At 37.8% G+C, this 24,378-nt stretch overlaps 1 protein-coding gene across 7 annotated transcripts in view; it reads left to right on the top strand.

Annotated features, from left to right (window-relative positions):
* Positions 1 to 24,378, top strand: part of LOC116727943 (cyclin-dependent kinase 17-like) — a 53,754-nt gene that overhangs the window by 18,317 nt on the left and 11,059 nt on the right. For 4 of the 7 annotated variants that reach the window (XR_004340900.1, XM_032575651.1, XM_032575640.1 and 1 more), the window contains exons 3-5: positions 3,032 to 3,193; positions 16,397 to 16,530; positions 21,284 to 21,409. Coding sequence is in view for 6 of the 7 variants with exons in the window: in XM_032575651.1 (XP_032431542.1) it covers positions 3,032 to 3,193; positions 16,397 to 16,530; positions 21,284 to 21,409 (422 nt within the window). In the remaining variant the exon portion in view is untranslated. Of the gene's footprint in view, positions 1 to 3,031; positions 3,194 to 11,154; positions 12,380 to 16,396; positions 16,531 to 21,283; positions 21,410 to 24,378 lie in introns of those variants that run through there. The other 3 variants (XM_032575679.1, XM_032575667.1, XM_032575675.1) reach the window with 2 other exon arrangements.

Genomic DNA, 24,378 nt, shown 5'->3' with positions numbered 1-24,378 from the left:
AAATAACCTCCTTGTTTATCTTGGTTATCAAGGCTAAAAGACAGAATAGCACAAAGTTTTAAAGTCTTGTGACCTCATATTCTGTTTTCAGTTTCAAGCAAACCACAGCATCTTTGCTCATATTGAGAAAAGCAATGTTTGCTTGAAACTCTGGATGCCATCTGCTGGGCATCGTCAAGGATTACAGTTCCTGCTCTCAATGTAGAAATGTGAGACCTCACACTGAGGCTTTCAAGGATGTTTTTGTATGGGTTTGCATCCTATCCTGGCACCAGGCAGAAAATCAAGTCTTCAGCCTGCAGAATGGGGCATAATGGTGGCAAAAATAATAAACGCCCTCCCAGAAAAGTGGTATTTAAAGCTATACACCGTGTTCTAGATGATTATGCAAATTGGATTTAAGTGTCATAAAGATTACATTTTTTGTTGTGCTATTAAATTTATAGATAGTATTGTGATCAGGACTCTTTGAATCACTATAATTAATTTCAGAGAGCTGGGTTGATTAGTTTGTCTGGTGAGCTCAATTAAAGGAAATCTACTTAAGAAGGATGTTCCACATTATTAAGCAGGCCACAGGTTTCAAGCAATATAGGAAAGAGAAAGGATCTCTCTGCTGCCGAAAATCATCAGATAGTGTGGTGCCATATGACAAGGTATGAAAACATTAGATATTTAACGAAAACTGAAGCGTTATCGCGCTGTGAAGAGATTTGTGGCTGATTCAAAACAAAGATGGGTTTGTACAGATAAAGGCATAATGAGGAAGGTTTCTGCTAGAGAAATTCATCGGATTAAGAGAGCAGCTGTTAAAATGCCCTTACAAAGCAGCAAACAATTATTTTAAGCTGCTGGTGCCTCTGGAACCTCAAGGTGGAGGATCCTCCAGAGGCTTGCGGTGCATGAACCTTCTATTCGGCCACCCCTAACCAGAGCTCACAAGCAGAAACGGTCGCAGTGGGCCCAGCCGTACATGAAGATTAATTTTCAAACAGACTTGTTCACTGATGACTGCTGTGCAACCCTGGATGGTCCAGATGGATGCAGTAGTGGACTGGTGGTGGATGGCCACCACATCCCAACACAGCTGTGACGTCGGCAAGGAGGTGGTGGAGTCGTGTTTTGGGCCGAAATCATGGGGAGAGAATCATTGGTCGGCCCCTTCAGAGTCCATGAAGGTGTGAAAATGACCTCAGCAAAGGACTTTCTGACTGATCACTTTCTTTCATGGTTCAAAAATAAGAGCCGTACCTTCCGTAGCAAAATCATCTTTATGCATGACAATGCACCATCTCATGCTGCAAGGAATACCACTGTGTCAATGGCTGCTATGGGGATAAAAGGGAAGAAACTCATGGTGTGGTCACCATCCTCCTCTGACCTCAACACTATTGAGAACCTTTGGAGTTTCCTCAAGCAGAAGATCTGAGTGTGGAATGCAGTTCATATCAAAACAGCAGCTCTGGGAAGGTATTCTGACATTCTGCAAAGAAATTCCAGCAGAAACTATCCAGAAACTCACAAGTTCAATGGATGCAAGAATTGTGCAGGTGATATCAAAGAAGGGATCCTATGTTAACATGTAACTTGGTCTGTTAAGATGTTTTTAATTGAAATAGCTTTTGATTTTAGTACATGTGTTCACTTAATGCTGCACATTCAAAGAGTGACCGTTCTTTATAATCCATAAAATGTTTAGAAAATCTGCTGTGCATAATAATTTGGAACAGTGCATTTTGAGTTTTTTATTTTTGAAAAAAATACTGTTCTCATGGGGAGCTTTGTTCAGTACAATTTGATTTATACTGTAATAGTTCATGACTTGAAAATTATACTGACCATCATTTCCATTGACCATTTAAGAAAATCTGAGAAAATATCACTTGCATAATAATTTGGAACACGGTGTACTGTAGCTGCATTGTGCTGTGATAAATTTAAATTTTTATATCAGATGCAAAAGTCTTGATTTCCAGCTCCACCGCTGCAGCATCTATACCCCTATTACTGTTTTAGTCAGTGCAATCCTCGGCTTTTGCTTCCATCTTTACATTTTTACATGCCTCTCTTCAGCCTTTAATAGCTCAAGCTGTGTCAGTCCATTTTCAGAGAGCACGGGCGGCAAGTGCAAAGAGGCTAGAGGAGGTAATGTAGAGGATGAGAAAAGAAGGGGCATTAAACTTTAACAACTACTCTACATCACCGTCTTCTTATGGCCTTTTGCTGCACTGTGACACCTCCCTGCCTACATGTGCTCAAACTCCCACATGTTTTCATCTCTACATCTTTGCAAAACTGATAAAAATACTTATCATGGAGGAAGAGAATTTTGTAAAGAAACATATTTTTCCTTTATAATCACACTGGCATTTTAATTCTATTTGAAGTAATTATCTGTCCTTTGGAGATCCTCTTTCTTCAGAAACAAATGTGTTAGTGCTTATTAGTATGATGTGTAAATGATAAAACATACATTCTTAGTGTTATCATTAGGGTTTTGCTTTCCAAGAAAAAACATTAAGTTCAACATTAAGGTTAAAAATCTGTCATGCTTTGCTTTTTTCTTGCCTTCTTTCTTCAGTCTGTGCGTTGATTTTCTTTCTGCATGTCTTGCTTTTGTCAGCTGTCCACATCACTTGTGACTCAACATGTTTTCCAGTTTGCATGCCTCACACTTTTTAATTTCACATTCAAATTGCTATGTGCCGCTGCTGCTTCATTTTCTAACCTGAACACAGCAACTGCACAAGTTCTTTGCCTTTTACCTCTTATTGCTCCATATTGTACTCTTCCTATGTGTTCCGTATTCGGCTTGACTCTGTGTTTGGTCTCAGTGTTACTTTGTGTCATCTCTTTTTTCCTCTCTCTTTTTCTCCCATTTTCTATTCCCGATTGTTTTCATGTGTCCTGTATTTTGGTCCTCTCTGCCTGTCCTACTTTTTGAATCTTTTCTGTCTTTTTTTTCCTCTTCTCCATTCTCTTTCCCTTTTTGTCTCTTTCCATGCCTGCCCTTGTATGTTGTGCATCTCAGTGCCCGTGGTGTGCTCAGCGCACCCTCCTGCCTCTCATAGTGCTCCCTCCTTCCTGCGTCAATATGCCAGTCATCTGGGCCGCACCGCCTTGCGCAGAGAACCAGGTGGAGGGCTGGAGAGGGAAAGAGCCTTACTGAGCCTGCACAGGACTGGATCTTTGGGTATAATCACACATACATGTAAATACAGATGTTAAGTTAGTTGTGCAGTGCCAAGAAAAAGTATATTTGACCCCTTAAAGGTTTCTTCTGTTGGCATTTTTGTCATACCTGAATCTAACCGAGATAAGAAAATATATCAAACTTTGCTATGTTAGTAAATATTCCAAAGTCCGAGGAATCTTTCAGTAAAATTAAGCTGGCTTCTTTTCATGCTGATAAGATTGCATACTGTCTCCTTTTGCTTGGATCAAATTTAACATTGATTCTAATAATTATTTGCTGTGGTGTTGCTTCATTTCCAAACACAGCAAGGTTCTCAGGGTTTTCAGAATCAGCATTGTCCTTCTTGGAGATATCACATGCTTCCTTAACTAGTAAAATTATTTCTTATATCAGGGGGTTCCAAATTATTCAGCTTCTAAACAACAAAATAACATGCTATCATACGTAGTGAATTAAACAGAGTAATGACAACACAAACAACATCAGCAGCTAATGGATTTATTTAATTTAATTACTTGTATATAGACTGTAGCTTTTAAAAGTCTGCGTTTAGCTTCTTTGATTATTTTTAATGTAACATTTGATTTTGAAGAGTGTGCTGCCTGTTACATAGTTGCGACTCTAACTTTGGGAACCTCTGTGGTAAACAGTCTTTTCCATGGTTGTTCAAAATTTGTGTTATTATACAAATATTAAAATACACCCAGTTACGCATAACTTGAGCAAATATATAATTTATTATTACAATTAATATAGTTGTATTCATATGGTCTGATAAAATAATAATTCTTAATGTGCATGCCTGCTGTGGTCACTTCACTCAATATGTTATCTGAAACGGTTAGATTCGAAACCTGCAGATAATCAGATAACTTTAACTTCAGAATCAAAACTGTTCCTTTCATTTGCAAACTCACGTTATTTATAAGTTAATATTTTATGGCAGATTTCTTTTTAAAAGAGGGATGTTCAGTCTCAGTTTGAGCTTGTGTCATTTTCCACTTTTGATTTACAGTATATTGTGTGTTATAAGACTCTTATTGTATTGTAGTAAAAACCTAATCTAAAGCTTTTACATTCAGCTCAATATGTCTTATATTAAGTTTACTTATTGCTATTTGAATCTAAAAATAGTAAAAATTAGTGACTTCAACATCTTCCTTGTGTCATGTTGACATCTAAAACAGCATAATTTTCAGCACTGCATTTTCTGCCCATATAGTTCCCTTTCTGTATTGCTTGGTGTGTTTATATTTATTGAGAAATGCTTAAGATATGACAATGTATCCATGTCTAAATGTGATGCCAAGGAATCCCTGCAGAGCATATAGTGAGATAAACATTCCTATTTTCTTTAACCGTCAAAGCTTTTATTTTTGCGGCTGATCCATGTGTTTAATTTTGAGGGATCTGGATGTTGCTGCCACCTGTGGGTGGAAAACTGACACTCTATTCTAAGTTTTTTTGATGCTGGAATAGATCAATGTGTTTGTGACAGAGTTTGACTTTTCTGCAAATATTATTTATGATGTGGAGAGTCAAAACCGTAATCTAACGTGCACAAATACAAATCCATGCTTATACTGAAGCCATAAATACGGTCTGCATTCTTTCTATCTGCATTATATAATGTTGCATTAGGCTTTATGGATCCCCGTAATCTCATTTCTGAGTTTTGCTGGATGACTAATGTCAGGAGCCGTAGGGGAGGATACACTAATAAAAGTAAATGATGACTGGGGTGGAGGTTTGCCTTTAAGCATCAACCCTAAACATAGTGATTTCGATCAAAGCATATTTATCTGATAGAATGACTCAGTTACCATGCAGACCGGATCTAATTAGGGATGTTTATCAAGACTCAAAAAATTGACATTCATAGCTGCTCTTCATCCAGTCTGACTGAGCTTGAGGAGTTTTGCAAAGTAGAATGGACAAAACCTTCAGCGTGTGGAAGATTAAAAGTTTTTAGAAACGTGAAGACTTGCTGCTGTAGTGAGGGGTGACGTCTACAACGTAATGACTATTGGGACTGAATAAAAATGTAAGCCACACATTTCAAGTTTTAATTTATAAACGATTTTGAAAACCACATATTATTTACATCCTGCTTTGTGTAAGTCTGTCGAATTAAAATTAAAATAATATACGTTGAAATTTATGTTTGTAAAATGATAGCGTGGAAAGATTTTCAAGGGGTACGAATATTTTGCAGGGAACTGCACATTATCTGATCAAGATATCTTTTATGATGGACGGCTTAGATCCATGTGTTCTGGTGAGTAAACTAATGGGTAGTCTAACGCTCATGTAGAACTGAGAGTATAAGCCAGAGCCCACAGATTATTGGTTTGGTGGAGTGACTTTGAACTCCACATCTGCTTCTGAGTTCTGAAGATCCCCCAAAAGGCCCAGTTCGTGACTCAGAACCTAGAATAGATGCTACTCTATTATTAAAATCTTGATAAGGTGTAGCTTGAAATGTTACGGGGGACTCTCCGTGGGTGTGTGTTGCCAACTGGTTGGTCTTGCTGACTCACTGTGTGCCATTCGACAGTCAGAGCACGTTGCATCCTTTAATTGAGCGGCTTGATGCAATCTCTCTGTCCTGCTGCACTAAGGAGATAACCCACCACTTCTCTGTCTCTCACTTTCTTCATCATCATTTTACCCGCCCGCTGTATTCGTCTTTATGAGTCAAGGTAAAAGGAGAGCACAATCTCCTTTACTTCTACTGTGTTCATGGTTAAAATAGTAATTGGTCCTTATCATGTCTTAAAATTATATGAATAACCTCACTACACCCTACTTTCATAATAATTAAGAGGATTGGCTGCAACCAGGTGGTGCTAATCAAATGCGCATGATTCAGTGATTGTCCCCAAATCTGATTATCTCTATTATTGCTGAAGTTTTGGCAGTTTTCAGGTCTAGAGCATTAGGTGTGTGTTAATATAACTCATAGGAGAAAAGACATAAACAGGAATCTTAGAGGTAGAGCTGTGGCTTTTTTATAAACATCCCTATAAACACACTTATAGAGACTTTTATAAGGTTATTTCTTAGTCCGTCACAGGGAAAACTATGATTCACAAGTGGAAAATACAGAGAACAGCTGCTAATCTTCCTCAAAGTGGTTGTTTCAGCAGCTTTACTCTAAGGTCAGGCTGTTCAAAGCCAACTAAAATCTCACCCAAATATGGAGAAACTAGACCTCAGCCTCCACAGGCCTCACTTGGCTTGTTTGGCGTAAACACAGCTCCTACGTAACATGGAAAAATTTAAAATTTAAGTCAAGTGTAGAAATAAATGTGAAACGGAATTAGAGTAGAGACACATATTATTGCCTACATGATACATAATTGAAATTCTAACAAGTATGCTTTTATCCATCCATCCATCCATCCATCCATCCATCCATCCATCCATCCATCAATCCATCCATCCATCCATCCATCCATCAATCCATCCATCCATCCAATGGTCTTGTGTTGATGGAAATTTGAGACCAGAAAAATTATAGTATTTTCACCACAAAAATCATGTAGGAATCGTCTGTTAGACCTCCTAACTGTTTGAAAAAGAAGTACAGGTTTGCAATGTTTTGAAGAATTACCAGCAGAAACACAGATCTTAGATCCCTTAGTTTAAATCACCGAATGGCTTAGTACCAAAATACATTACAGACCTGTTGTCGTCGTATCAACCTTCCATACCACTAAGGTCTTCTAGTTCCAGTCTACTCTGCATCCCCAGAACCAGAATCAAACATGGAGAAGCAGCACATGGTTTTTAAGCTTCACTAAATTGGAACAAACTTTTAGAAAACTGCAAAACAGTCAAAACACTGAGTTCTAACAGCTGTAGAGTCAAATTTGAGGCAGCGTTCAAACAGACAAGAAGCCAACCCTAAACAGAATTACTGAAAAATAAATGGATGGATGAGCGTTAGGGGCCTTTGGCAGAAACTACGAAGAACAGCATATAAATAATGGCCTGTAAATAGACTGAAGCAAGGTTGTAAAAAACTATTCAAACACTAACACAAGACCCATAAGATATTACTTCTACAACTTGTTTGAAAATTGATCAAATCATTGGGTGTGATTAGCTTTCTATGCGCTATTTCTGCACTTTTTGTTACAGTATAAATTACAATGTAAAAGGTCAACTCATATATCAAGGTATCCTTTTTTAAGACTGAATAAGAAAAGTTATAAAACCTTAGAACTGAAAGAAATTCTATTTATTTTTTACTACTACTGTATAGACAGACACAGATCAGTAAATAACGTGGCATTTTGTGGTAATTCTGTTCTTTAGAAGTGTGTGCCCAACTCACAGGTTTGCATTAATCTGTTGCTAAATAGGGCGACACCCACACATGCAGCGAGGAACGATTAGCGATGCAGTTTTCAGCCTCATCTCTGCCTTTGTGTTTGTGTGAAAATCTGTAGTTACACTGTTGAGGATTAGTCGGCCATCCTGTCGGTTTCACAGAGAGAACAACTCTGCTAAAAGCTGCCGTCTCCAAACGCATCGCAAGCTGCTATTTTGATAATGTCACAGATGTCTCCTCTCCTTTGCTCCCCCTTTCCTCTCTTTTTCTCTTTTACATAAGATACTGAATTTAAATATTAAATGCAAAGATAAAATAATTTTTTTCCTGCAATTTGCACACCTTCAGAGACCTCATCAGTGAAAGGGATTAAATGTAGCACATTAATACTGCATTAATAGCTGGAAACCTCTCCCTCATACGCTGTGCTTCCCGCTATCCATTTATGGGTTCTTGGATTGGACTTGATAAGAACAATGGGGCCGACTCCTTTTTTTGTGATTGGTGTTGTAAGCTCGCTTGAGGCTTAAGCAAGACGTTGCTAATGAATAATTTTGCTGGTAATTTCCAAAGCCGAATGTGCAAATGTGTTCTTTGGGGGTTTGGGATATTGGGGATCAACGTAAACAGAGCTAGAAGCTTACAGGAGGCACTCCAGTCCCAGTAATTGAATAATAAGATTCCTTAGATGCAGAGAAGAGCTTTAGAGGTAATTACTGGAGACTAAAAATCTCCCACTCCAAGGCTTGTGCGTATGGTTCTCTTTTATGCATATTCCTCAGGGATAAAAAAATGCACTTTGATTGTTATTGTTGGCTTAGTGTAGAGACGGGCTGCATTATATATTATATTTAGAAAGAAAATGTGACAACACTGTTTTATGTGAAATAATTTCACTGTAGAAATGTTTAAAAGAAAGTGGCAGTACGATGGTGAATGAGGCCTATATGGGAGCAAAATGCGGTGTGTGATGGTTGCAGATCAAGGGGAAATTGTTTCGAGTCTGACATTGTGTCTGTGAACGTAAAGCGACGTGGAAACAGTGGTGGGTGAAGGGCTGAGTGGAGAGCCTTTTATCCTTGATGTTTTATCCAGCCTGAAGCTAAAGGATTCATCTTTGGAAACCATCACTTTATTTGCAGCTCACTGTAAGCGACCAGAGCTCTAATCTAAGAAAGAGTGTGACCTACTGAAACACGGCATGCAGATTTTTGAAAAAGTAAACACCAAAATGCTTAAATTTCTCACAAATACTTTTTTAGTCTCCCCTCCACATGCAGACATTTTTAAAATCTTATTCGTCTGTTATTTTAGGAAATACTTTGTTATTATTTTTATCATTATTGACAAGTAGGGTGTGGGAGCCTCTGAATGAGAGTGTTTTCTTAGTTAATGTTTACAAGACAGCCTGAAAACCGACGTGAAGGAGGATGTGAGGCTTTATCTATCACCAGCTTGTGGATCAGCTCTATATAGTGTTAATTATTATGAGGAAAGATGGCCTTTTATGACTTTATCTTGTTGACATTTAGATGAAGTATCCATCCAAGACGTCCCACTTTGTCTAAATACTTCTTTAAGGCGTTATCTTCTGCTGTATCAAAGATCCTTCTTCCAAAGACAACCTGGTTGGGAAATATGCATGACAATCTGAAAAAGAGGAGATTACCGCTGGCAACCTGGCACCCATGAGTATTTAGTCATCAACACTTATTATTACAGAAGCTCTCTGCACCAATGGGCCAAATCACATCCGTCTTTAATGTCTACCTTTAAAGACTCAATTACACACCTGCAAAGTTTAGTGAGATCCTTTCTTTAGGTGTGAAGCTATTGTGAGTGTTTAGGTAAATATATAAACACTCGCCTCACAGCCAACTTAATGGTAGACCCTTGTGTAAGTATAAGTCACAACCCACAATCCACACACACCTGACAATCACTGAAAATAAAACACTTCCTTCAGAAAGACCTTCTAAATCAAACATTGCATTTGTTTTTGACAAAGAAAACATTTTGAAACTATTTTCAGTGAGAAAAGATCAGTAATATACTATTTAGTTAATTTTGCATCAATAATTTTTTTCATTAAGAAATTGATTCTCATTCTTCTTGCAAAAGTTTCTAATGGGCTTTATTTACTTAAATGAATAAAAATAAACATTTTGTAGAAGAGCACATTGTATTGATTAGTAATAATCAGTGTGCATAAACAGTGGGGCAAGCAGAGAGGTTTGCTCCATAAAGCTGAGGAAAACGTTGGTTACTTTGAGTTTGTGCGCCAAATTCATTCAAAGTTCATTAAGCATGAACTGTATAATACAGATAACGTTTGCGGTTTTCAGATCCTATTTGATCCATGTCTTCATATAAGCAATACTTACTCGTGAAACTTTTACAGTTTTATTTGGTACTGAGATCTTTAATCAGTAAAAATGTATCATGTATGTCAGTACACTCATGCCTTATTCTGGCTGATCCTTTCTCCGCACCAGCCCCTGTATGTTTTGTCTCTCTTTTAGGATAGGTTGATAATAGTTGAGATTGTCACCTATTTTAGCACATTTTCAGTAAAGGTAAAAACAAAATCTGTGGAATTTCTTTCTGGTTTCATGAACTTATTTTTGGTTTGTAAACTTGTCAAGATTTAATGAACATCAACCCCCATTTTAAACGTTTCCTGAACACAGACACAGACAAAGATGTTCACTATGAACATCATTGAGAGAATAATATAAAGGGGTTAGAAAAGCATAGATTTCCTAGATAAAATAATGTGCACAGCTTATAAATACAGTTTTTTTTTAATTTAAACAAATTAAATGTATAAGCTCATTGCACAAATGAGGCCACAGAACTCACTTGTTGTCTATGTGTCTGACAAAATTGTAAACGATACAACAACCTGTAGTTTGGGTTCAGATTACTCAACTCCAATGCTAACTCCAATGCTAATCATTTAAAGTTGCCTTGACTGATGTATTTTCATACTTCTATCTAATGCTAGTACTACTCGCTCAGTATTTGCATACAGTACTGTACACCAAGCTAAACTGCAATCACAATATCAGTGTTTGCAATACTGGGATCTCAAAGCACTCTTCTATGCAATATTTCGTCAAATGTTATATCTCAAGCATGGACATTCTGTATGCCAGTAGTGTATTAGATGTGTGTAAGGACTTTCTCTGCCCTTGACAAACCTTAATGTATATTTACTTGCCAAGATTGGCTATTGTCTTAGTATTCAGCAGTAGTATTACAGATTTTCCTGATAATGTGCAGCCCTAGAATTCTGTTATCTGTAAGCTAGAGTCAAACAGTCACGTAGGTGATATGTCTTTTTAGGTGGGAACATTTTCTGCATGTGAGGTAAGTCATGTTAAAGAGATGACCTGTGATACTTGGTGCCAAAATACTGTGCTGTGTCACGCCCATGAGGAAGGACAGAGAGAAAAAGTGGAAAAGCTGCTAAGATGCCAGAGGCATCTATCAAAAAGCCTCAGGGTTTAATTTTATCCATAGAGAGTGGTAAGAACAAGGAGCCAGAGAGTAGAGAGCCAGTGAACATGAGAGAGAGGAGGGGAACAGGGACGGGATTGAGAAAGAGGCTGATCATGCAGAAAATGTTGTCATCAGCTCATGACTCGAAAGACAGCACCGATCTTCAATACCATCTCTGATCTCGGCACAAGCGAGGGAGAGATGGTAACAAGAGGAGGCGGAGAGAAAGCGACTGCTATCACATGAGAGGGAGGGGAGTAATGGCAAGGTGAAGGGAAGCAGCGAGAGGACTGAAGCATTGATAGGAGCGCCACAGGCAAGGAGGGAGTGATCGAGAGAGGGAAGTGGAAGGGAGTAAGCAGCATAACAGCCTGGATAGAGTGGTGTGCAGAACAACAGTGGGACCGCAGAGGACATGAGAAAAAACATCTGACACAACAAGAGAGATAAAAAAAAAACAAGGACAAGAGGAATCGGGACGTCACGTGAAAAGAAAAGAAAAGTAACAAGAGATACAGAAGATCTGGTAGCCGATGAGGTCAGATAGTTGAGCATGTGACAGATGAAACTGTTGTTTTCCCTGGGAGGGGTAAGATAAATGTGTTGTGAATCTTTGCACGTGTTTGCTTGCGTGTGTCATGAAGATACAAATGAAGACAGAGCACCTGTTATTCTGAGACATCGCATGCATTGGGCCATCTCTGCAGCATTTTACCTACCTGCACGCTGTTTGACCTTCCTTAGTCAGCAGGAGGAGTGTGACTGCAGAGAGAAAGAAGAGAGAAAGCAAGAGAAGTGAAGGGAGAGTGAATCTACAGAAAATACCCTGAAAGGGAGATAGAATGTTGAAGTGGATTTGCAGCTAAGGGAGTTGCTGCTGTCATTAGTGCGCCTGCACTGTCCTCATAATCTTAGACCTCTGCTTGGTTCTCCTGTGGCAATACAGTAGACTGGATTTTTGTCAGACTAAAAGTCTGGACCTTTAATTGTCCACAGCTTCTAAAACAAGACTTCTGCCTGGATTTATTGACTAAAACCTCATCTGAAGTGACCTCAGTTCCTTGAAAGGGCCTGGATTTAGTTTTCATACTGTGTGAAGTGCATTTCTGAACATTTAAAGATATTCAAATGTTAGTGCCGTGAGTCTTCTTCAAGAACGGATATGTCAGACAATCCCCAAGGGTGTTCTGGACCTGCTCCCAGGGTGGGAGACTCCAAGGTGGGAGAGGCTAAAATCGGAGAGGGGATAAGGATGGGCGAGAGAGACACCCCTCTGAGGCTGTCGCCGTTCCGTATGCTTCGAATGCTGGATTCGTGCCGCCCACCAGGAAACCGGATCGGTAAGTCCATCTTCACCAGCAGCTCATCTGCACCCTGATGCTGAATATCCATCAATCCAAGGCAACATCTGAGAATGTATTGGAACTGTATGCATCTTTCAAATAGAGGTAAAAATGCTGGCTACAAATATTCTACAAGTAAAATATTATTTTTCATCCATCCAAACTTAAAGATGACTTTTGGTTGCATCCACACTGGAAGCTTTTATACAAATTTTACTGGTGGGTACATAAAATAGTAAATATATATACGTATATATATATATTCTGCAAAGAAGTTAGTTTATGCAAGTAGTTTCTCAGGTTGATTTACTTGCAAGGCTGCACAAACATAAAATTGCTATGGTATACCCCCTGGCAACGTGGTCCCAAGGAGTTCTCTTTTAAAAGTTTGATATAGTTTAGCTTGTAAGAGCAGTAAGTAAAAATGCTGAGTTAAACAGAGGAGGTTTAGCAGGCTCATAACAGGAAATCTAAAGATTTCCTTTAGTCTCTGACTTCAATTTCAGAGATTTTGAAGTAAACCTCTGACTTTCTTCACAGCCTGAGACTACTCCTCACTGGGTTTTGCATCCTCCTTTTGAAGTTCTTTTTTGTTTGCTCTATATAGAATTGCACCTTCCTGGAGCACATGCAGAGCTGGATGAGGATCTCCTGAAAGTATCCCGCTCAGTCTTCTAGCATTTAGTCAGCAACCCTAACTAGGCCAACCGGTCTGCATGCAGGAATGCAAGTGTAACTTTTGACATTTACTGTCTGCTCTTTGTCTTCAGAGAAACAGGAAAAAGGAGAGCTGCAGGAGATATTAGAAAGACGATGTGGTGGAACAAGAAGTGTGTGACATTTGTGCTTTGTACTGAATGTGAAACAACCTGGGCTGATTGTTGGGTTTGGTTTGCATAGTGATGGAAATTTCCTCCCCCCACATGTTGTCTTATCTCATTCACCCTCATCTGCTTGACTGTATATGCAAACAAGCAAGATCAGGGCCCTCTAAAATGGCTTTCTTTGTTATACTTGTAGTACTTCAATACTCACTTGTCACAACCTTGTGGAACTGTGTCAGCTTCTGTTCATTTGTAGATGCCCAGGATCAGTTTCCATTGACTCTGGTATCAGTTACCTCCAGTTTAAGGTTTCACCATGTGGGTTGTGAAAGTTAATTCTTGATTATGTGACAACTGCCTGCTCCGTGATCTGACCTTCATTACTGTTATTACCTGTATTCTTACATCAGAAGTGTGATGTGATTAAACCTTTGAACACAAACCGAAATTTACATATATAGGTATGTTTACTATTTGTCATGTTTTCCTTTTATCAACTTATAGACATTTAACATAACAAATGCTAAAATAATTTCCTTACAATCTCCTTATAATATTTTAGATGTTTTAAAGAAATTGTCTTAAAGTCTTACAAAATAACCGTAACTTATTATATAACCTGATTTATTTCATTTAATGATAAAACATGCTACAGCTATTACTACTGCTATGAGATAATCGCATCAATACAATATTTAGTTCTTTAACAATGTTTAAAGCTTTAACAAGTTAGATATGGAAGTATAAACTTAGTGACAATAGCACACAAGTGAGTGTGTTAGCAGCCATTCTCTTTTTAAAATCAACTATATGGAAATAGTATCAGATAAATTGGATTTGAGAGATAAAGCAAATTAGAGTGTTAAGTTTTTCTGTTATTTTTCTCTTATTAATGTAAGGCTTATAGCCAGACGAGAGATCTTTAATCATTAACTAGCCAGGTTTTCTACTTTCTTGCCAGTCTTGAAGTCAGTTGTTCATTTTAGAGCTACACACACAGATACTTCCAGATTGTTGCCAACCATTTTTCCACCCAGACACGTATTATTTTAAGAATAGTAATGGCAACCAAGCCTTCACTGTCTGTTGTTTTTGCAGCCAAGACACTTTTAAATTAGATGACTTCTTCCTGTTTTATCAAGGGTTCAAAGGTACAGAGGGTTTCAGGTTCTTCCGTACTGCACACAACTTACGGAAAAAGTGGGTAAAGGAGGTGATGCTATTAGTATAGGGACATGATACAACCAGATAAGACTCTACACAACATTGGGCTTTCTCAGTTTTTACTACAGTGGCGTAATGGGAGAATTCTGTCATTCTAAAACAATTTTCGGTTGAGTTTTTAGTTTTTAAAAAATTTATTTGGGAGAAACAAATCCATCCTTCAGATATAAATTGTAATATAAAACAATTTATGATATTGATTATTATATAAAATTATTATATAAAACCCATAATTAGTATATCTCAGAATTATTGAAATTAATAGCCCAGTTTGTATAAGTCTATGTTAGTTTGCATATCTGGACAGGTGGTATGCTTAATACCAGGATATAAAAAGTGTGACAAAATGTTTCTGGTGACATCAGATAGACTTGAGAATATTCTCAAGCCTTACAAATAGAAAAAAATAAGAATAAAGGATCTAATTTAAGGTCTATATTAGCTTAATTAAATTATTGCTAGAGAGATGTTTAAAACTCCATAATATGGAATGACAAAAATGGAATTAAAAAAACAGTAAATATTATTTACTGTTCTTGTTTTTGCTTTGTTCCATATTTTCCATCCTCAAACTCTATGACAAAGTATGCAGCTTGTCTTTCTCGTATCCTTATTACAGGAATAAATACAAACGAATTACCTAGAATAAGCCTTAGCCGGTCTGCAGATGACAGCCCAGCATACTAAAACAAATAGTTTCACTTTTCTGGCCCAGAGTTTTTAAATCCCATGGCTGATGTGTCACAGTCAGCCAAGGAAGTTTTCTTTCTTTCTTTCTTTCTTTCTTTCTTTCTTTCTTTCTTTCTTTCTTTCTTTCTTTCTTTCTTTCTTTCTTTCTTTCTTTCTTTCTTTCTTTCTTTCTTTCTTTCTTTCTTTCCTTCCTTCCTTCTACTCATTTCTCTCCTCTATGTTCATTCTCCCTCTAACCTCCTAATCTCTGTCTCAATGTCTTATCTCAAGCTGACTGGCTGTATCAAGGGTAAATGGTGCAGTTTATGGCAGATTACTTCCTTTCTTGAACAAGTCCGTCTTCTTTGAATAAACTCAGTGAAAACATGAACACCAGCACCAAGGTCCAAACACATGTTATGTGCTGTTCATGACCCAGAGTCTCTGTGACAGCAAGTTGAGACCATTTTATCCCTTCCCCCACTTTTACCTCACAAACACACCAACATGATGGAGGCAGTCTTGTCAGCTGCTCCATGACTCATTAATCAGATGGATTCTAGGCCAGATGAAGGTGTTGGGGGTGGCAAGCAGAGATGGGAAACCTCCTGTTCCATGCAGTTACATTGATCTTTGACCTCCTCACCTTATGAGTGCCATTTTACACACACTTGGCTTACACCCCTTCCTATTACTGGTGGTGCCATCAATCATCTGGAGATCTGTCTTTGGCTTTCATAGAACAGGGAATCTAACAAGGATTCAGAGCCTTGTTAAAGTATTCATACCCCAGAAACCTTTTCACACTTTGTTGTGTTTCAGTGATGCACCTGAAAGTATTTTTTGGGACTTTTATGTGATTGACCAACACAAAGTAGGTCAAACACCTACTTTGTGGTTGACCAAGGAAAGAAAAATATGATTTTCAAAATAAAAATTTGCAAAGTGCTGCGTTTGGTTTACATTTGAATACCCTGTATGTCATCACAATGAATGAATGAATGAATGGATATACTTTATTAATCCCCAGGGGGGACATTGACAAATAATATGCTACTTAGTGATATATAAAATCCCAATAAAGTACATTAAAGTTTGCATTTGTAATGTGAAAAACAAAAATCAATAGAAATGAATAATTTTGTAAGACACTGGATCACTACAACTATATAGGACAATGGCTTGTTTTAATTAGCAAATCAACAAATAAGTCTGTATAATTTACAAAATCTATTTTAAGTGTGTTTTGTTTGTTCCTGAACCACAGAGTGACTTTGCCTGTGTTTGTGTGTTACAGGGATCGTCCATGAAAATGTGAAGATGGGATCAGATGGTGAAAGTGATCAAGCGTCTGGGACATCCTCTGACGAGGTTCAGAGTCCAGTGAGGGTCCGCATGAGGAATAATCATCATCGGCGCATATCTAATGAGGTGCATGAAGCACAGAGACACAAATACACTAAGGCTTTTACACCTGACAGACTGTTCTGGGGATATGGCTCTGAGGAAAGAACACCTGGAAATATTAATCATTTGAGATTTGACACCAAAGGCTGTGGGGAGACCTTCTCTCCACCACCATCCATTACACTCTGTACCAGAACTTTAAGGGGTATCAGATTGTAGAGCTATCTTGATAGATTGGGCACACTAATACATCAAAACAGTACTGGTTTTGGTACTGTTATATTGGGATCCAGAGTCGTCTTATTTAGGTGGCAGAAATGACCACTAATCTGTTCAATCACCAACCGTTTCAGGTAGGTTTGGTTCTTAAACCTAACCAAGCAGTTTTAGTGTCAACAGTTTGCCAAACAAAACCCAAATAAAACAGTGATCAAAAGCTAATAAATAAGAAAGAAAAGAAAAGAAAAATTGCCAGATCAGAGTTTTGTAGATTATTTCTTATTTTATTTTTTGTAAAGCTCTATTCGGCCAATACCTTTTTTTTAATCCAACTCTTATCATTTTTTTAATACCTCTTTGCTATGAGTAGTCATCAATCACTGATATATTTAGAGCAGAGACAACATCACACTGTCTGTTGAAACTCAGACACAGTAAAACAGTTTTTTCTATTTTAAAGCAAAGACAAATGTGTAATAAAGTTGACATTTTGAATAGTCTTTATCTAACATAAATGTAGGATTAGTATATTGGGATTAAAGTGGTTAGAATCAGTAACTATAAGCAGAAACCTTTTTGTGTTTTTCCAGCAGAAGGCAGATCACTGCCTATTTGTAATAGGTATAACAACTTAGAAAACCATTATATGTAAAACATGCAGTCCTAATTGGGTATAATAACCTAAAGCCTCCACTTTACATTTTTTAAAGATTGTTTTTATGTTACACCAACTACTTCATAACTTGTTACAATATTGATAAGTTGTTATTACAATATTGGCTCAAAAACGTGATTACATTTTGAGCAAGTTATTATTTTATTATTTAGACTAAGTATTGTCTAATATTACTGTCTGATGCTTATTCTTTTAGTTATTACCCACATCACCTTTTTACCGAAATTAACAAACTGAGTCTTCTGCCTTCAATAAAAACTTCAGCATCGAAAAGTGTTGTTAGCACAAGTTCTTACTGTTAGCTTTCCAGATTTTTTAGGCTTCTGTCACCAGTAAAAGTCATCAGATTAATTTCTCCCTTCAATTTACGTAATGATTATCAAGATGTCAGGGTCTTAAGACTTTACACTCTTACAGCTGAATTATCAGAGAAGCCTGTTGCTTTTCTCACCAGTAAACTGCAGAGTATTTGCAGCATTTGCTGTTAGCATTTAACACTGTTGCAGCTGCTGCAGGAGGAACAAATGTCACAAGACACCTTGTGTGTATCTCACAGATGCCAGAGGCATTGACAAAATGACTTATTAATTGGTTTCATTAAATTATGAAAAAGAAGCTAGCATAATTTACAACTTTTCTGTGCACTTATGGTGTATACTCCGAACAAAGATAAATCTCGGAAACAGATTTTCCATTTAGCATTGCTTTTGTATGTACCTGTACCTGTGCTAATGGCATTCAGGTAAGGTTTCTGTTCAAAACCTTGTTTTGAATGTAGCACTTCTCTCAAGCCTCAGTCAGTCTGCATCTTTACGAAGGAGCTGCTGACTGATGAGCACAGCAGTTTTATTGGAAATGCCTCTGGATGCCCAGTTTCTGACTGCTGTGAGCAGTGGAAAGGACTAATTTAGAGCATGTTTACCACGAGGAGAGGCAGGAAGATGATGGGGGGAATAATGTGGGAGCAAAACATGCTGGGGTGAAATATTTCTTGCTATAAGGAAGACAGGCAGAGGTATGGTTATGCATCTGAGGATGCTAAAGTACCCTGATGGAGAAATGAAGGGCAAAGAAAGATAAAAGCAGTGCTTTCTTCCATATCCATCACCCCTCCTTTATTCACCCCTTCCCCCCATCTGCCTTTTCCCCCTCAGGAATCTGTCCATTCCTCTGCTCCTCCTTCCCCTCCTCCTTCCTTTTGAGCATGTGGATGGCACACCACCACAGTGCCAGCCCACTCTCTCTCTCCCTCACTCTCACTGTGTGTGCAGTCATGTATCAGGTCACAGACATATACATTGTTGAAAGCGCATGTGTGTGTAAGTGCATTGAAAAACACATTTGAGGAGGACAATGAGGGAGCTACTGGAGCTGATCTGCATTGTGAGTATGGGGAATGCACGTGTGTATTTGTGTGTGTGTGTGGGTGTGGGGGGATTTATTGAATCTGTAGTAGTGAATGAGCGTGTATGCGTCCCAGTGCCTTTGTGAACTTGTGACTAATACCATTTTTGCCCATCAAACAGGGCACATGAATGAAGGCTTCTCTTATTATTGTATTATCATTGTAACATCTTTCTATTCCTATTTTTCATTCAAATGTGTGTTGAAGTTAAAAAGTATATTTACCATCTCTTGTTTCTTGTTTTTTATTGCTTGAAATGATTAACTATTTGCTAAAGCATCAGGCACGCCATTACATGTTTGTTATGCATCTGTGTTGTTGAGATGCCTGCTGTTAATCTGGTTGATGCAATTTCAGCACAGATAAAACTTCTACCAGCACTGAAATCCATCTATTATTATTATTATTATTATTTTATCCCAAAAGATACACAAACACTCATGTAGCCTGAAGCCAATGTTCTCATGTAAATTTACACAGATTATTTTGAACGCTCATATCAAGAAGTCACACTGTGGGGTTGTTGAGGCTTGGCCAATCAGCTCCAGCTGCCATGGAAACAAATTGTGACTGGCACTGGTGAATATGTTTTACATGATAACATATAAGAGGCAATTTATTGTAGGGAATGACGAGTTGTTCCAGTTGTTTTAGAGTAAGCTGCATGCAAGAACTATTCAAGAGTATTTCTATGGTGACCTGCTTTATAACTGAAGACTAGGTTAAAAATATTTATCTAAATTTAATTACAATATAGAACAATATAGGGGCTGCACAGTGGCGCAGTTGGTAGCACTGTTGCCTTGCAGCAAGAAGGTCCTGGGTTCGATTCCCGGCCGGGGTCTTTCTGCATGGAGTTTGCATGTTCTCCCCTGTGCATGCGTGGGTTCTCTCCGGGTACTCCGGCTTCCTCCCACAGTCCAAAAACATGACTGTCAGGTCAATTGGTTTCTCTAAATTCTCCCTAGGTGTGAGTGTGTGTGTGCATGGTTGTTTGTCCTGTATGTCTCTGTGTTGCCCTGCGACAGACTGGCGACCTGTCCAGGGTGTACCCCGCCTCTCGCCCGGAACGTAGCTGGAGATAGGCACCAGCAACCCTCCCGACCCCATTAGGGACAAGGGTGAACAGAAAATGGATGGATGGATGGATAGAACAATATAATTTACCTTTAGCTAAAATATTCAAGTTGTTAGGTGCTGCAGTGATTACTATTTGTCAAACAACAAAACAAATTATTGATTTGAGATCAAAATTGTTAAACTTTTTCTTGATAGGAAAAAAGGAATAAAGAACGGAAACATCACAACTGATAACTGGTACTATTATTGGTTTATAAATGCATCACAACTTTAATGCACTTTTTTGAGGTTACTGAAAATCAGACATTGTAATTTTTTTAACTTTCTGTTGAGTTGCAAGTATTAACTCATCACCTGCAGCATATTTCTTCTTTCTTATTTAAATCGCTTGGAAAAAAAATATGAATAGTCCAAAAGTTTAATCTGCAGGTTACCGGTTAAAAGAAAACTGAAAATCATGGTCAGCCAAGAAAAGTCTGATCAGTGTTTTATCAAAATTTAATCTATGGTTCTGAATTGTAGGTTTTCTTCAGCATTAAACACAATGTTTTTAAAAATTACTTTTAGAAGATAAATCAGACCCTGTGATTTCTTGCTGTTTGGATGGGAAACGCTTTAATGATGCCTCAAAGTAGAGTTGAATTTATATAAAATTAAAAATCTAAGTTAACCTTTAAAAAATACTCTGTCTCTTATTCCTTTAAAGATATTATTGTCATTACTTCTTCTCCGATACTTGCTGTCTGCCGTAACTGCTGAATATTACCACTTTGTTTTTGTGGTGAGTTGCAGTCCTTGGCATCTATTCAGCATTTTCTTTTCCATGAATATTGAAATGCTTCTTTTCTTTACTTCAGAAAGACTTCTTTTTAAGTGTTTAAGTTTTTATGAATTCTGATTATGACCCTAATTTGATGAAAACATATTCTTCAGTATATACTAATAATACACATTTATTAATTCAAGGACAGAGCAATAGACACAGTTATATTTGTCCTGTTCACATTAAAAAACTTTGAATATCAAATAATTTTAAAGCCTTCTGAGGGACAATAAAGGGGGACAATAAAGGATATTTCTATTCTGTTTTGAATAGCTTGAAAATGTTTTTAAAGCAACTCTGTGCAATTTATAGCTATTCTTTTTATATTACTATGGGGTACAACCTGTAACAAAGTATACTGTGATAAATTATGAAATGTGGTCTTGCTTGTTATGGATATAATGATTCTTGAATATTTATTTCAAGCTTTCATAGTTTTGGTTTTAATGTTTAATTGGGTGGTTGTTTCAAATTATTATGGAATTTCTCCTGTCTAATCAAAAGTTAAAAAAAAGTTTTAAATCAGTAATTTAAATGCACGTATTTAGCGTTCCTCTCTTATTTTCTTTCTCAGGACATAAACAAGCGGTTGTCTCTCCCTGCTGATATCCGACTGCCAGAGGGCTACTTGGAGAAGTTTGCCATGAACAGCCCGCCTTTTGACAAACCCATGAGCCGCAGACTTCGGCGCGCATCACTGGTCAGTATAAACTGCAGTTAGATGATATATTTTAGTGCGTGTTTATGTTAAGAGAGTCTGCTTCGCTCCATATGCATTATCTTTAGACATACTAGCCAATATCCCTGGGTGTCACCTGCTTCATTTGATTGTGTATTGTTGAAAATAAAAGCAAGATGAGCTATCCAGGGCTTTGTGAGCCACTGTAATGGTTGATTAATGTTATTGTACTATAACCACAGAGAGCCAGCAGAGAGGCTCAGCCCAGTTTCGAACTCACACTGAGTTATGCTACAGGATGTACAATGCCTCAGCAGGGGGATGAATGAGATATTCTGCATTATGTATCGAGGACAAGAGCATTGTGGGTATAAAGGGAGGGGTGCTGGAGAGGGGAGGAGATCACAGAGCAAGGGATGATGGGAAGAATAGAAAAATCATTATTTGTATGCAAAATATCCTATATATTTGACTTTTTATCCCTTTAATACTCATCTTGGTTCTTCTATTAGACAATGTTTCTATCGTCTTCCATTTTCAGGTTTCCCTTCCTCGCTGCTCTGTGTTTCACTCACCCAGTTCATCGCACATTTGCTGTGTTTGAAATCAAATTTAGCTTGCTCCACCGATACACATCTTCAAACCAGATTACCAAATGCTTTGAAATTCGAGATGATTTGACCTCCATCGATCATATTTGCTGTAATTATTGAACAGGGCCACTACACTGCCTCATACTCCCTCCTTTAAGCGGTTTGCAGCTTTTCTGCAGGACTCTTGCAAAGATGAAAGCAAAGAACAGTTGCTCAGAGGTCTGCAGGAAAATAGAAGGTGTAAAGTTGAAGCAGAGAAAGATTATAGCAGTAGTTTGCTGTAAAATTAGGCTGTGTTCATGTGGAGCTTTTTGGGTTTGTCGACCTTTGTGTGTAGCTGTGGATCTTCTGGGTTGTTAAATGTATGTGATGTAATAGAGCAATCAATAATTCAGCAGCAGTGTCAGACTCATCTGCCACAGCTCCTTTCCTGAATAGGATTTCACTCCAGGACACCTTGAAGTGAGCCACTGAGTGAAGATAAGAAACAAAATACAGCAAGGGGATGAGAAGGGAATAATGGCCTTACAAACAGAATGGCTCTGGTTAAAAAAGTTTTATCCACTGTATGCCTTGTCCTTAGAAACCAAGATCACAGCTAGATTTATGTAAATATGGCTTTTTTATTGTAACATTTTACACGTTTCTTTTTTACATATACAAATACTTCAGCTAAATCAAGCCTTTATTCTGTTTTGAAGTATCTGTGTGTTTTTCTCTGTGCTGCTGGTGTGTTTGCTACTTGTTACCGTAATGTATGTAGATGGCATGTGTCTGGTGTCACATACCAGATACCCTTATTTGAAACCTTGTATTTTGATCACCAAGCCTTCTCCTGTGTAATGCAAGTGAATTTGGTTGGTATCAGTTTTCGGTCATAGCTGTTGCCCGTAGATAATCAATAATTTAAAGCAGGGCATTGAGATTACACAGTGCTGTGCGATAACTTGGTGTTTTATTTCAAAGCACATTTCCACAGCCATTACAACTGGTTAAGATGTGTAAAAATCTTTTTTTTTTTTAAATGTTTCTTTTGTGTATTTGATCTCACACTGAAGATTATTAGAAAAAATAAAATAAATATATATATAGGCTATATATATATATATTTTTTTTTTTTTCAGCAAAAACGGTAGCCGTTTTTATTTCATCGAATGTAAACAGTCTGCCAGTAAAATAACATTTTACACAATGAAGATGTAGGTTGGATTGAAAAGCTTTTTTTTTTTCTAAAACTGTTCTGTAGTATTAGGGGGTTTGCAACTTGTTTATAGAAATGTTCTAACATGACCTGGGCTCGTCATGTTAATAAAAGGGCTTTTCTTTACTCTCGCCTCTCATTGCCGTCCTCCACTTCTCTTTGCAGAAAGCTGTCATTTTCTCTCTCCCACTCAAACACTCTCAATCCATCTCTCTCACAGCATTAAGCTTTCTTACAAGCAGCACAAAAAGAACCGTAATTGCAAATGAAATGCTGTTGAAGTAATGGAGTTTTCTTCTCAGTACACATTTTGCAGACATGTCAGCTCTCGTGTTTCCTGCTTGAAGTTTCTCTCTATACATCAGCCTCCACTGTCCCTGCACAGACTCATGCAAAGCTCGTGCTCATATTGTCCCGTTAGTTTAATTTAGTCTCTAAAACTTGTTCTGACCTAGTTTTGCTGAGTAAGCTCACTGAAGCGTTAGGAAAGAAATGAACCCGATGCCATCGAAAGCATATGCAAGCAAGTACACACTCACTCACTCACTCACCCCCTCACTCACTTACATACTGCTTGCAAGTGCACAAAGCATTAAGTACTCAGAGGGCAAACCATATGAAGAAAGTAGGTTTGATGCAAAAAGCTTAGTCTGTCTTGGTTTTAGGGATACTTGAAGTAGACAAGAGCCATTATGGATTTTTAAAATATTACTATTACTTGTAATATAGGATTGGAATAGGGTTAGACTGAGACAACGTGGTAATAATGTAGATTTTTTTCCTTATAGGTTGAATTTTGCTCATGAAAATGACTCTCGGTCAGAAGAGAGTCACTAATTCACATTGAAGCTTGAAGTATGTCTAATTCATAATCCATACAGTTTTATATGAAGTCGACCCACCCAGTGCACCTGAAAACACCTTCCAGCTCTTCTAGGGAACCTTTCCACAAGGTTTATTAGTGTGTTTATGGAAGCGTGATATTTGAGTACTGCATTTGTGAGGTCAGACACTGCTGTCGGAGGAGAAGGTCTGGCTCAGAGCCTGCGCTGTAATTTAGCCCGAAGATCTTCTAGTTGAAGTCAAGACTTTTTACTGACCAGTCAAGTAGTTCCACACCAAATTTTCTGATCTATAACTTTATATACCTTGTTTTGTCCATTGATACACAATGGAATCATATTTGGGGTGGATAC

The sequence above is a fragment of the Xiphophorus hellerii genome, chromosome 1 (assembly GCF_003331165.1).
Source record: "Xiphophorus hellerii strain 12219 chromosome 1, Xiphophorus_hellerii-4.1, whole genome shotgun sequence".
In the NCBI taxonomy this organism is placed as follows: domain Eukaryota; kingdom Metazoa; phylum Chordata; class Actinopteri; order Cyprinodontiformes; family Poeciliidae; genus Xiphophorus; species Xiphophorus hellerii.
This window is presented reverse-complemented; position numbering and strand designations above follow the sequence as displayed.